The sequence below is a fragment of the Geotrypetes seraphini genome, chromosome 1 (assembly GCF_902459505.1).
Source record: "Geotrypetes seraphini chromosome 1, aGeoSer1.1, whole genome shotgun sequence".
NCBI classification, from domain to species: domain Eukaryota; kingdom Metazoa; phylum Chordata; class Amphibia; order Gymnophiona; family Dermophiidae; genus Geotrypetes; species Geotrypetes seraphini.
In genome coordinates, this window is record NC_047084.1 from 226,067,532 (window position 1) to 226,081,922 (window position 14,391).

At 41.9% G+C, this 14,391-nt stretch overlaps 1 protein-coding gene across 7 annotated transcripts in view; it reads right to left on the reverse strand.

Annotated features, from left to right (window-relative positions):
- The window catches only part of WDR19 (WD repeat domain 19), a 435,717-nt gene that overhangs the window by 266,384 nt on the left and 154,942 nt on the right, over positions 1-14,391 (reverse strand). For all 7 annotated transcript variants that reach the window (XM_033947370.1, XM_033947368.1, XM_033947367.1 and 4 more), the window contains one exon: positions 6,586-6,758. In XM_033947370.1, coding sequence (XP_033803261.1) covers positions 6,586-6,758 — 173 coding nt within the window. The remainder of the gene's footprint in view (positions 1-6,585; positions 6,759-14,391) is intronic.

Below are 14,391 nucleotides of genomic sequence, written 5' to 3' on the forward strand. Positions count from 1 at the left end.
AATTGCCATGCAAATCCATCTGGCAATTGAAGCCTTGGAAGCTGACTTGCCTCATCATGATTTGCTAGTCAGCACAAAAAGATGGTCTAATAGATGGGAATCATTGGTCCTCTTCAGATAGTGAAGTAGGATTCTTTGTACATCCAGCCTCTGCAAAATCCTGTCCTATTTAGCTGAATGCACCGGGTGAAAGCAGGCAAACAAATATTTTGATTGACGTGGAAAGCTGAGACCACCTTTGGTAGAAAGGAAGGTACCGTTTGCAGAGAAATACCAGACTCTGTAAACTTGAGGAACGGTTCCCTAAAAGAGAGAGCCTGTAATTCCGAGATTGTGGCTGACAGAAAAACTGTCTTGACCATGAGGTCCAAAAGGGACATGTCTTGCAGAGTCTTGTATGGGGCCTGAGATAGGCCCTTCAGAACATTATGGTCCCATGTTAGGAAAGAATGGAGGACACCCCCTCTCAAAAACCAAGTGACAACTGAAGAGATGTCAGTGACTGCTGACCTCCTTGAGCCCGATAGCACAATGCCTGCCACATGTACCATCTAGTCTGGCTTGCAAGAATACCAGGATCACCGGAATTTGTGCCTGACAAGACTCTACCTGTTCCTTGGCAAACCATAACTGGAAAACCTTCCAGGTTTTTGCATAAGCCGCAAACATTGTGGGCTTCTTTGTTCTAAGGAGGATCACAATGGCTACCTCCAAATAGTCCTTACGAGTTAGGGCCTTGGGTTCAAGAGCCATGTTGTAACATCAAAGCATTCTGGATTCCACATGAGAACTGGGCCCTGACTGAGGAGCCCCACATGAACCGCAGTTTGAGACACCTGTCTCTTTGTACTCGTAGTCATACCAGATCTGCATACCAAGGCCAAACTAGGGCATCCAGCCCTGCACTTCCCAGTTCAGCTCTTTGACTGTAGAAGCGATTTGCCTTTGTGTTCTTGGCTGAGGTAATGAGATCCATTTCTGGTCTTACCCAGCATTGCACAATGAGACTGAACGTTCTCTGGGACATTGACCACTCCCCTGGATCCAAAGTCTGCCTGCTTAAAAAGTCAATGGCAAAAAGTATATGAAATAATCACTCAATTATGAGTAATCCAATACTTTCGAATATATACAACTGTTAAAGAAATAATATGCTCAGAGAAATGGAGGTGATAACAGGGAAACCCCAACACTACCACCTCACCGCCCAATCATCGCATATTTCACAAAACTAGTTGTAAGACTTGTCACTGTTATAAATGTTTCAGTGCTCCTAGCTACTGTTTTTTCAATAATAATAAACATTGTGTTATAGGTCTGAAACAGCAAACTTATCTTTAGCTTGCGGGTTCCAACGTACGTTTTGTTCCAGCCTCAGGAAACCGAAGGAGAATTTACAGAGAATCTCGAAACGTATGGGCACGATGAAGCTCTAAAAGTTCAAAATGTTAAAATGTAATCATTTTATTTAAATTCAAACAAACTTATAAATATAACTAATGAAAAAGTTTTTATAAAAATCAAGGCTACAAATGGCACTTACCAAACATACTAATAGCTTCTACCATATCAGCTTTTTCCTAAACTGCCTCCTCATAGCGTGTCAGCCACTATACTGACACCGTGAAGTTTTTAAATATCCCGTGCGTCATTACGTAAAAATGCAGGGTTGATAGTCCCCTGCGTTTTTACCCCCGTTCTCTGTTTCCTATGCTCCAGCCAGTTTTTAATCCACGTGAGTATTTCACCCTCGATTCCATGACTCGCAATTTTCCAAAGTAGTTGTTCATGCGGAACCTTGTGAAACGCCTTCTGAAAATCCAGATATACAATGTCGACCAGGTTGCCCTTTTCTATCTGCCTGTTTACTCCCTCAAAGAAGTGCAGCAAGTTCGTCAAACACGATCTGCCTTTGCTAAAACCGTGCTGACTGGTCCTCATCAGCCCGTGTCCGTCAAGGTGATCAATGATGCAGTCCTTTATCAGCGCTCTACCATCTTTTCCAGTACCAAGGTCAGACTCACCGGTCTGCAATTTCCCAGATCTCCCCTCGAACCTTTCTTGAAGATCGGCGTCACATTCGCCACCTTCCAGTCTTCTGGAATCTTTCCCTATTTGATCGACAGATTGGCTACTAGGTGAAGCAGTTTAGCTATGGTCCCTTTAAGTTCCTTTATGACCCTTGGATGGATGCCATCCGGTCCCGGGGATTTATCGTTCTTAAGCCTATCAATCTGCCTACACACCTCCTCTAGACTGACCGTCAATCCTGTCAGCTTTCCGCCTTCGTTTCCAGCATAGCCTGATGGGTTCCGGTACGCTGTGTACATCTTCTTTGGTAAATACAGATGCAAAAAATGCGTTCAGTTTGTCAGCGATTGCTTTGTCCTTTAACGCTCCCTTTATTCCATGGTCATCCAATGGTCCCACCGCTTCCTTCGTAGGTCGTTTCCCCTTAATATATCGAAAGAATGGCTTGAAGTTCTTCGCCTCCTTGGCTATTTTTTCCTCGTAGTCCCTTTTGGCCCCTTTTACTGCCTTATAGCACCTGCGTTGATGTTTTTTGTGCTTGTTCCAGTTTTCGTTCGTTTTTGACCTTTTCCATTCCTTAAACAAAGTTTTTTTGTCTCTGATTGCTTCCTTCACCTCTACAGTGAGCCACACCGGTTCTTTGTTCTTTTTCCTCTTTGATCCCTTGTTGATACGCAGTACATATAGATTTTGCATCTCATGACTGTGTCCTTAAAAAGGGATCAAGCTTGCTCTAGCGTTTTTACAGTGCTTAAACTCTTCTTAATCTTCTTCCCTACCATGAATCTCATCCCTTCGTAATTCCCTTTTCGGAAGTTCAGTGCCGTGGCTGTCGTTTTGGACCGATGTTTCTCTCCGGCGTCCAGATCAAAGCGGATCATATTGTGATCGCTGTTTCCCAGCATCCCTTCTACTTCTACATCATGTGCCGGTCCTCGCAGGCCATTTTAAGTCCAGAATTGCATTTCCTCTAGTATTTTCCTTGACAAGTTGTTCAAGGAAGCAATCGCCTACAGCATCCAAGAACTTGGTCTATCTAATGCAGCTGGAGGTGTCTAGGTTCTAGTCTATTCCTGGATAGTTGAACTCACCCATGATAACTGCGTTGCCTCTCTTGCAGTTGCATTTAATCTCGTCCATCATTTCTCTGTCCATTTCTTCGGACTGCCCTGGGGGTCGGTAGTAGATGCCGATCTTTGTTTCCAGGCCATTTGTTCCTGGAATTTAGACCCATAGAAACTCTAACTTATCCGTCAGTTGTGGCGTGTTCTCTCCTATAGATTCAATTCCCTCTTTGTGTATATGGTAATGCCCCCACCTTTTTGAGCCACTCTGTCCCTGCGGTCTAGTTTGTATCCCGGTAGCACAGTGTCCCAGACATTTTCCTCAGTCCACCATGTTTCCGTGATGCCTATGATGTCAACGTTATCTTTTTGTGCCATAGCTTCTAATTCACCCATATTATTTCTAAGGCTCCTTGCGTTCGTGTACATACACTTGAGTTTGCGGCCTGTTCCTTTCTTGCATTTCCTTCCCTCTTGTGTCCTTTTCGATCTGTGTTTCCTGTAACCCAGTGAGTCTTTCTCTCTATCTTCTTGCACGGTATCCTCCGGGTATACCGGTTCCCAAACCATCGACTCTCTCTCTCGGTCGACTGTCGGCTTTCCCCTTTTTCCTAGATTTTCGGATTGAAAACAGAGGGTAGGGTTAGTTATTTTTCTCAATGGAGGAGATTAAAAAGTTGAGTGTCGCAGGGATCTATACCAGTGCTATTTAACTTATTTATAAATGATCTGGAAATTGGAACGACAAGTGAGGTGATTAAATTTGCAGATGACACTAAATTGTTCAAAGTTATTAAAATGCATGCAGATTATGAAAAATTGCAGGCAGACTTTAGGAAATTGGCATATGGCAGATGAAATTTAATGTGGACAAATGCAAAGTGATGCACATTGGGAAGAATAACTAGGGACCACCTTGGGGGTTAGCGCCAAAGAAAAAGATCCGAGTATCATTGTAGACAATATGATGAAACCTTTTACCCAATGTGCGGCAGCGGCCAAGAAAAGCAAACAAGATACTAGGAATTATTAAAAAAAGGGGATGATTAACAAAACTAAGAATGGTGTGACCTTACCTGGAGTGGTGTGTTCAATTCTGGTTTCCTTATCTCAAGAAAGCTATAGCAGCACTAGAAAAGATTCCAAGAAGAGCAACCAAGATGATAAAGGGGATGGAACTCCTCTCTTATGAGGAGAGGGGAGAGTGTGGCGCAGTGGTTAAAGCTACAGCTTCAGCACCCTGAGGTTGTGGGTTCAAACCCACGCTACTCCTTGTGACCCTGGGCAAGTCACTTAATCCCCCCATTGTCCCAGGTACATTAGATAGATTGTGATCCCACTGAGACAGATAGGGAAAAATGCTTGAGTACCTGAATAAACTCAAGTGAACTGTTCTGAGCTCCCCTGGGAGAACGGTATAGAAAAAAAGAAAGATTAAAAAGGTTAGGGCTCGTCAGCTTGGAAAAGAGACAGCTGAGGGGAGATATTATTGATGTCTACAAAATGCTGAGTGCAGTAGAACGGGTACAAGTGGACCGATTTTTCACTCCATCAAAAATTACAAAGACTAGGGGGACTCTCAATGAAGTTACAAGGAAATACTTTTCAAATCACTAGGAGGAAATACTTTTTCACTCAGAGAATAGTTAAGTTCTGGAACATATTGCCAGAGGTTGTGGTAAGAGAGGATAGCATAGTTGGTTTTAAGAAATGTTTGGACAATTTCCTGGAGGAAACGTCCATAGTCTGTTATTGAGAAAGAGATGGGGGAAACCACTGCTTGCCCTGGATCGGTAGCATCGGTTGCTACTCTTTGGATTTTTGCCAGGTACTTGTGACCTGAATTGGCCACCATAAGAACAGGCTACTGGGTTAGATGGACCATTGGTTTGACCCAGTAAGCCTATTCTTATCAACATTTTTGAGGGACATAAGATGAGAGTTTGGCTGGTATTCAGCTGGGTGCCATGTTGTATAAGGACTTGAAAGCAAGAACTAAGCATTTGAATATGTGAAATTTGGCAAGTTACCAAGCAAACCTCATGCCCATCAGCCATCTACATGCCTACTGCCTGAGCTGCCAACTATAATGGCCAACCTCGTCCTTCCTGGGCACAAGCTCCTAGAGACACACCCTCAGTATGAGGTGATACTGCATGGCCTGGAGGGCAGGTCCTGACTAAATGATCATTGCCTGACTCACCAGGGTAATGCTCTCCTTCCAGGTAATCTTTCTCCTCCGAGACACCATAGCGCAGTGGTCTCAAACTTGTGGCCCAGGGGCCACATGCAGCCCGCCAAGTACTATTTTGAGGCCCTTGGTATGTTTATCATAATCACAAAAGAAAAATAAAAGTTTCTTGATCATATGTCTCTTTAGCTATAATATTATTATTATTACAATATTATTATTAAGACTTAGCCAAAAGGAAAGATTTATAAACTATAAAGAGTTTTACCTCATGCAAAATTGTCATTTCTTTAATAAGACATTAACTCTTTTTTTCTGAGGTCCTCCACGTACCTACAAATCCAAAATGTGGCCCCGCAAAGGGTTTGAGTTTGAGACCACTGCCATAGCTATCAGTTCAGTGCATAATAGTGCTCAAAATAGCAGACAGAATGTAAGGAATTAAGACTAGCTTAATGGCTCAGATATTGTGTGTTCTATACTCCCATGCAGACCAGGGTCAGTATTCAGAGTTCCAGGAGATAAGGGGAGTATTGGACATTGCTTGAAGTAATACCTAAGTGGGAAGGGGCTCAGGATTATCTGGTTCCAAATAGAACTATGCTAAGAGTTCTCCAGTCCAGCATGGTCACTGTAATGGTGTAATCACTTCTTGAGTAATGAGTGTAGTTCTGATCATCCTGTCTCAATAAAGACATAAAGGATCCAGAAAATATATAGTGGGGAGCAATCAAAATGAGAATGAGAATAGAAAGACTCCTCCCTGAAAGAGGGCCTATCAGGCTATAGCACTTCAACTTGGAAAAGAGATGGCTAAGAAAGAATATCATAGAAACCTATAAAATCATGAGTGCATTGGAATAGGTAAATAGGGAACCACTGTTTATACTTTTAGACAGTACTAAAAAGAAGAAACTCCACAAAATTATTATGTAGCAGATTAAAACAAATTGAAGAAATAATTTTCACCAAATTTGTTGCCAGAGAATGTGATCAAGACAGCTAACACTGCTGGGTTTAAAAAGGGTTTGAACAAGTTCCTGGAAGAAGTAAAAAACCTCAATAAACCATTTTTAGCTAGGTAGATGTTAGGAAATTTAAGAAAAACCTCCAGGGAGCATAAAGGAATGGATATACCCTTTGGGATACTACCAAGTACTTATGAATTGGCTTGGCTACTGTTAGAGACATATTGCTGGGCTGGGTGAACCTCTGCTCCAATCCAGCATGGCACATATTATATTTTTATCTCTAGTCATCACCTATATTACAATAAAATAATAATAGAGAATGTCATACTCCTTCAATATGGTTGGCCACAGTAACTTCAAGAAGAGAAGTAAGGTATGCAATTCTTGTACCACAAGTGTCTCCAAGAACCGGCAGCTTTGTGAGAAAGACATGCAGTGATCCTCTCTGTGTAGATACAGCCAGCAACTGCCCATCATCTGTCCAAGATAGGAGATCCAGACCTAAAATATGGACACAAATGTTATAGAAAATACATATAACTGTACTTCAAATCTGGTGCAAATCTAGATATTTCAGTACTCAATTTTTCCCAATCATTTCTCTACATCTTTTTAAAAAAAAACAATGGGCTCTGGTTTGGCCTTTATATTCAAGAAGTCCTGAAGCCCATTTTGGTTTAGATGTCTTAAGAAAATGGGACATCCAAATCAGAACATTCCAATTTCTAGGCTATTTTACAAAAGGCTTGAAGAAAACAGAGCTTTTAATAGAATACACATAGGTCCACAGAAAATTATGTGTATTTCCCTAAATGTGCAGCAGGAGCAAACATTTTGTAAAAATACATATTCAGAAAAGTATAAGCACCGTACTTCAGAAAACTACATGAATGACAGCAGTCAATTAAGGGGCAAAGTCTCTAAAATCAAATTTTTACATTTTTAAAGGTTAGGCATAATTCATTCGTTTATTCCATTTCTCAGATATTATCTTACATGACCCACAGCAACTTACAACATAAATAATCAGAGAAATTATAAAAGCAGTATTTGCAGCCCTAGAGGTAGAAGATATAAAAATATCTCAAGAACAGGAAGAAACAAAGCTCAAAAATCTCAAAGCTACTGGAGCAGTAGTCATTAAGAAGTGAAAGGTAGTGGTGGCTGGCAATTCCTTTCTGAGAGGTACAGAGGCGCCCTTCTGCCAACCAGATATGATGTCAAGGAAGGTGTGCAGTCTGTCTAGTGTAAAGATTCTAGATGTAGAGGAATGTTTGCTGAGAATCATCAAGCCTAAGGGCCGTTATCATATGCTACTCAGCCATGTTGGCACAAATGATACTGCTATAAATCCCACTGAACATATCAAAAGTGACTTCATAGCCCTGGGACAGAGGGTGAAGTAATTAGATGCACAGGCAGTGTTCTCATCAATCCTTCCTGTCTTAGGTAAAGGACAACTGAGAGAAACTTGAATCCTGGAGAATGCATGGCTGTGTGAATGGTGTCAACGCGAGCGCTTTGGATTCTTAGACCATGGAATGATTTTCTTCTTCTTTTAAAAAAAAAAAAAAAATATTGCATTTCAAATTTAATATATCACCAAATCCATATATACAGAAATGTAGAAATAATAACAATTCCAAAATACGAAAAGAAAAAAAGAAACACAGGAAAAAGATATTATTAAATCGTTCACTAGTGAAGATTTACCTAATAAACAGAGGAAATACTTTAAACCTTAAAGATTATCCAGGATCAAGCCCCCCCCCCCCCTCCCAAGCCACCCCTTACAGCGACGATAAGGTTCTTATACAATTACATTAACATCATACATAGTAACATACATAGTAGATGATGGCAGATAAAGACCCGAATGGTCCATCCAGTCTGCCCAACCTGATTCAATTTAAATTTTTTTATTTTTTCTTCTTAGCTATTTCTGGGCAAGAATCCAAAACCTTTACCCGGTACTGTGCTTGGGTTCCAAATGCCGAAATCTCTGTTAAGACTTACTCCAGCCCATCTATACCCTCCCAGCCATTGAAGCCTTCCCCAGCCCATCCTCCACCAAACGGCCATATACAGACACAAACCATTCAAGTCTGCCCAGTACTGGCCTTAGTTCAATATTTAATCTTATTTTTTGATTCTAGACTCTTTGTGTTCATCCCACGCTTCTTTGAACTCAGTCACAGTTTTACTCTCCACCACCTCTCTCGGGAGCACATTCCAGGCATCCACCACCCTCTCCGTAAAGTAGAATTTCCTAACATTGTTCTTGAATCTACCACCCCTCAACCTCAAATTATGTCCTCTGGTTTTACCATTTTCCTTTCTCTGAAAAAGATTTTGTTCTACGTTAATACCCTTCAAGTATTTGAACGTCTGAATCATATCTCCCCTGTCTCTCCTTTCCTCTAGGGTATACATATTCAGGGCTTCCAGTCTCTCCTCATACGTCTTCTGGCGCAAGCCTCCTATCATTTTCGTCGCCCTCCTCTGGACCGCCTCAAGTCTTCTTACGTCCTTCGCCAGATACGGTCTCCAAAATTGAACACAATATTCCAAGTGGGGCCTTACCAATGACCTGTACAGGGGCATCAACACCTTCTTCCTTCTACTGACTACGCCTCTCTTTATACAGCCCAGTATCCTTCTGGCAGCAGCCACTGCCTTGTCACACTGTTTTTTCACCTTTAGATCTTCGGACACTATCACCCCAAGGTCCCTCTCCCCGTCCGTGCATATCAGTTTCTCTCCTCCCAGCATATACGGTTCCTTCCTATTATTAATCCCCAAATGCATTACTCTGCATTTCTTTGCATTGAATTTTAGTTGCCAGACATTAGACCATTCCTCTAACTTTTGCAGATCCTCTTTCATCTTTTCCATTCCCTCTTCGGTGTCTACTCTGTTACAAATCTTAGTATCATCTGCAAAAAGGCACACTTTTCCTTCTATCCCTTCAGCAATGTCACTCACAAACATATTGAACAGGATTGGCCCCAGCACTGATCCCTGAGGGACTCCACTACTCACCTTTCCTTCCTTCGAACGACTTCCATTAACCACCACCCTTTGACGTCTGTCCGACAGCCAGTTTCTGACCCAGTTCACCACTTTGGGTCCTAACTTCAGCCCTTCAAGTTTGTTCAACAGCCTCCTATGAGGAACTGTATCAAAGGCTTTGCTGAAATCCAAGTAAATTACATCTAGCATATGTCCTCGATCCAACTCTCTGGTCACCCAATCAAAAAATTCAATCAGGTTCGTTTGGCACGATTTACCTTTTGTAAAGCCATGTTGCCTCGGATCCTGTAACCCATTAGATTCAAGGAAGTACACAATCCTTTCTTTCAGCAAAACTTCCATTATTTTTCCAACAACTGAAGTGAGGCTCACCGGCCTGTAGTTTCCTGCTTCATCCCTGTGACCACTTTTATGAATAGGGACCACATCCGCTCTCCTCCAATCCCCAGGAATCACTCCCGTCTCCAGAGATTTGTTGAACAAGTCTTTAATAGGACTCGCCAGAACCTCTCTGAGCTCCCTTAGTATCCTGGGATGGATCCGGTCTGGTCCCATCGCTTTGTCCACCTTCAGTTTTTCAAGTTGCTCATAAACATCCTCCTCCGTGAACGGCGCAGAATCTACTCCATTTTCCCGTGTAACTTTGCTAGACAATCTCGGTCCTTCTCCAGGATTTTCTTCTGTGAACACAGAACAGAAGTATTTGTTTAGCACATTCGCTTTCTCCACATTACTTTCCACATATTGGTTCCCAGCATCTTTTAGCCTAGCAATTCCTTTTTTCATCTTCCTCCTTTCAGTAATATATCTGAAAAAATTTTTGTCTCCCTTTTTTACATTTTTAGCCATTTGTTCTTCCGCCTGTGCTTTCGCCAGACGTATCTCTCTCTTGGCTTCTTTCAGTTTCACCCTGTAGTCCTTTCTGCTCTCCTCGTCTTGGTTTTTTTTATATTTCACGAACGCCAACTCTTTCGCCTTTATTTTCTCAGCCACTAGGTTGGAGAACCATATCAGCTTCCTTTTTCTCTTGTTTTTATTGATTTTCTTCACATAAAGGTCCGTAGCCATTTTTATCGCTCCTTTCAGCTTAGACCACTGTCTTTCCACTTCTCTTATGTCCTCCCATCCTAACAGCTCTTTCTTCAGGTACTCTCCCATAGCATTAAAGTCCGTACGTTTGAAATCTAGGACTTTAAGTATCGTGCGGCCGCTCTCCACTTTAGCCGTTATATCAAACCAAACCGTTTGATGATCGTTACTACCCAGGTGAGCACCCACTCGAACATTAGAGATACTCTCTCCATTTGTGAGGACCAGATCCAATATCGCTTTTTCCCTTGTGGGTTCCGTCACCATTTGTCTGAGCAGAGCCTCTTGAAAGGCATCCACAATCTCTCTACTTCTTTCCAATTCCGCAGACGGACCATTCCAGTCCGCATCCGGCAGGTTGAAATCTCCCAACAGCAGAACCTCCTCTTTCCTTCCAAACTTTTGGATATCCACAATCAGATCCTTATCAATTTGCTGCGATTGAGTCGGAGGTCTGTAGACTACACCCACGTAGATAGAAGTTCCATCTTCTCTTTTCAGAGCAATCCATATCGCTTCTTCCTCTCCCCAGGTCCCTTGCATTTCGGTCGCTTGGATATTGATCTTTACATAGAGAGCTACTCCTCCACCTTTATGACCATCTCTATCCTTCCTAAAAAGATTATATCCCGGTATGTTTGCATCCCATCCATGTGATTCACTGAACCATGTCTCTGTGATAGCGACAATATCTAGATCTGCCTCTAACATCAGGGCTTGCAGATCATGAACTTTGTTGCTTAGACTGCGAGCATTTGTGGTCATCGCTTTCCAGCTATTTTTCAGCGATAATCTCCTTTTTCGTATGGATTTTTGTTTCGTTTCACTTTCCGTTGTAATACTAAGAAATGAGTTGCTGATATTGCTTGTGTTGCAGTCTTTACTACTATCATATCTTTTCTTTTGCCGGGGGTGGTCTCTATAATTGTCCTTCGTACTTACACCACCCCCACCTTCTAGTTTAAATGCCTAGTAAAATATTGTCTAAATTTCTCTGCAAGATTTCTTTTTCCTGCTGTAGTAATATGTAGCCCATCAGTGCAATATAGCTTCTTGTCCTTCCATGTATTTCCCCATCCTCCTATGTACCTGAAGCCTTCTTGATGACACCAGGCTTTGAGCCATCTATTAAAGTCCTCTGTGTTTTTCACTCTTTGCTCCCCCTTTCCATATGCAGGCAGTATTTCAGAAAAAGCTAAAGTCTTTACAAAAGGTTTCACGCCCTCACCAAGCTCCCGAAAAGCTTTCTGTGCTGCAAGTGTGGAGTTGTTGGCCAGGTCATTTGTTCCCAGATGGATGACAACATCAGTGTTAAAATCCTTAGTTTCTTCCTTCATTACAGTCTGTATTTGCCTGGAACTCCTGGTAACTGAGGATCCTGGAAGACATTTCACTATTTTGGTCTCTTCGCCTTGTGTTCCAAGGTTAATGCCTCTGATGATGGAATCCCCCAACAGTAATAGTTTTCTGTTTTTGACCTTTTTATTTGTGCTTAGGGTGTGCTTGCTCTCTAGTCTTAAGAAAATCATCCAATTGTTTAGGATAAAAAAATTGAAAATGATTACCCTCAAAAGTCACAAAACAAATATAAGGAAAACGCAAGACAAATTCAGCACCCAGGGCAAGAACCCTAGAACAAAAGGCCCAAAAGGCTTTATGACGCATTTGTGTACCTCTAGCTAAATCAGTAAATACTCTTATTTTTGAGCCAAAAAAACAAGGCATCAAAAAATCTAAAGGAAAGTTTCAAAATACTGTTGCAATCAAGCTCCAATGCAAATGTTAATACCATAGTTGCTCTCTGTATAACTATTTCCAAGTAAGATTCCAAGAAAGATGTTAAATTCATTTTAACATTTTTAGAGTTCATTATATACTGAGCTCTTGTTATCAGTGAAACCAAGTCACTTGGAATCTTCAGAATTTCCATAAAATATTGTTTCTCCACAGTTGGAGTGCAATGGGCAAACACCTTTGTCTATTGCCAGCTTAAACATTTTTGGGCTACTTTGGACCCGATACTCTTAAGCGCTCATATGGGTGCTCAACTGTGGGAGTTTTTCGAGGTGGAAGTGGGAGAGGTAAATTTGGGGCTCCTTTTACGAAGGCGCGTTAGGGCCTTAACGCTAGGAATAGCGCGCGAGCGCACCTTCGTAAAAGGACCCCTTGGTCTCTAATATAAGTAAGAAATGAGCAAAGCTGATACCTGATAAAAAGTGAGATATATATTGTATGGATTGGGCGAGGGAGCTACAATTGCCCCTGGAATCTTGGGACGCATTCCAAATTTGACAACTGTGGCTTCCCTTCGGGATTGCTACTACAGAGTGCTATATCGGGCATATTGGTCCCAACAACAGTTACATTTTTGTGAGGGTATAGTAAGTGCAATGTGTATTAAATGCAGCTTGGCTGAAGGAACACAGGGCATATGTTTTGGGGTGCAGACACATACAGGGGGATTGGATAGAGAAATAGTTTGGGAATAAATATTCTGGACACGAAAGAGCAATTGGTGCTTCTCTCCCTGGGGCTTACACACATACGACAAGATGGCAGAGACAATTATGCCATAAGCTGAGTCTCCTTGCCTCAGTAAGTGAAGTTCATCGACTCTTACAATCTATTAATTTGAAAGGATCCAGTGCAGAGGCACTTCCCCCTTTTATCATAAAATGTAACTTTGACTTCCTTGGTCCTTTCATACATAAACTTGTCACAAGTAGTTTAGAATCTGGGTCATTTCCAAAGCAATGGAAAGAATCAGTCATTCATCCAATCATCTAAGACCCAAAGGTAGACCAAAATGATTATTCAAATTATTGACCCATTGCCAATCTCCCTTTTATTGCAAAACTGACAGAAAAGATTGTGTTCAATCAAATATCTGAATTTGTAAAGAAAACTGTCCTACATCCAAACCAAACTGGGTTCCGACAGAACCACCCAACTGAACACTCTCTAATCGGTTTGCAATCTTCATACTATAATTCTTAGACCAGGGGTGGGCAACAAGAGCAGCAATCCAGTCAGGTTTTCCCCAATGAATATGCACGAGATCTATTTGCATACAATGGAGGCAGTGCTTGCAAATTTTGAAAACCCGACTGGATTGCAGCCTTCGTTGCCCCCCCCTGTCTTAGACCATCATCAATCAGTGTTTCTGATATAGAAACATATAAACATAGAATATGATGGCAGAAAAGGGCCTTTGGCCCAACAAGTCTGCCCACTCAAAAAACCCTCCCCCCCAAAGTTCTTCTTTGAAGTGAACCCACATGTTGATCCCATTTGTTCTTAAAGTCAGTCACATTATTTGCCTCAACTACCTGAAGTGGAAGATCATTCCAATGGTCAAACACCCTTTCGGTGAAGAAGTACTTCCTAGTGTCACCATGAAATCTCTTGCCCCTGATTTTTAGTGGATGCCTTCTTGTCGCCATAGGTCCTGTAAGGAAAAAGATGTCGTCTTCCACCTCAATACGGCCAGTAACGTATTTGAACGTCTCTATCATGTCACCCTTCTGATAATGTGGCCTCCAAAATTGTATACAGTATTCCACCATGGTCTCACCATGGACCTGTATAGCGGTATTACCACTTTGGGCTTTTGGTTGACAAAACTTCTCCGGATGCAACCCAGCATTTGTCTAGCCTTGGATGAGGCTTTCTCCATTTGATTGGCTGTCTTCATATCTTCACTAATGATTACTCCCAGGTCCCGTTCTGTAACAGTTCTAGTTAAGGTCTCACCATTCAGAGTGTAGGTTCTGCATGGATTTCCGCTACCAAGGTGCATAACTTTACACTTCTTGGCATTAAAATTCAGCTGCCAAATAGTAGACCAGTGCTCCAATAGTATGCAATTTAACCCTGAAGTCCCTGAGGCAGATCTCGTATGAAGATATTAAATAGGATTGGACCCAGGACCGAGCCCTGCGGTACTCCACTGTGTACTACCAACTTTTTAGAGGGAGTACCGTTTACCACCACCCTTTGATGTCTGCCACTC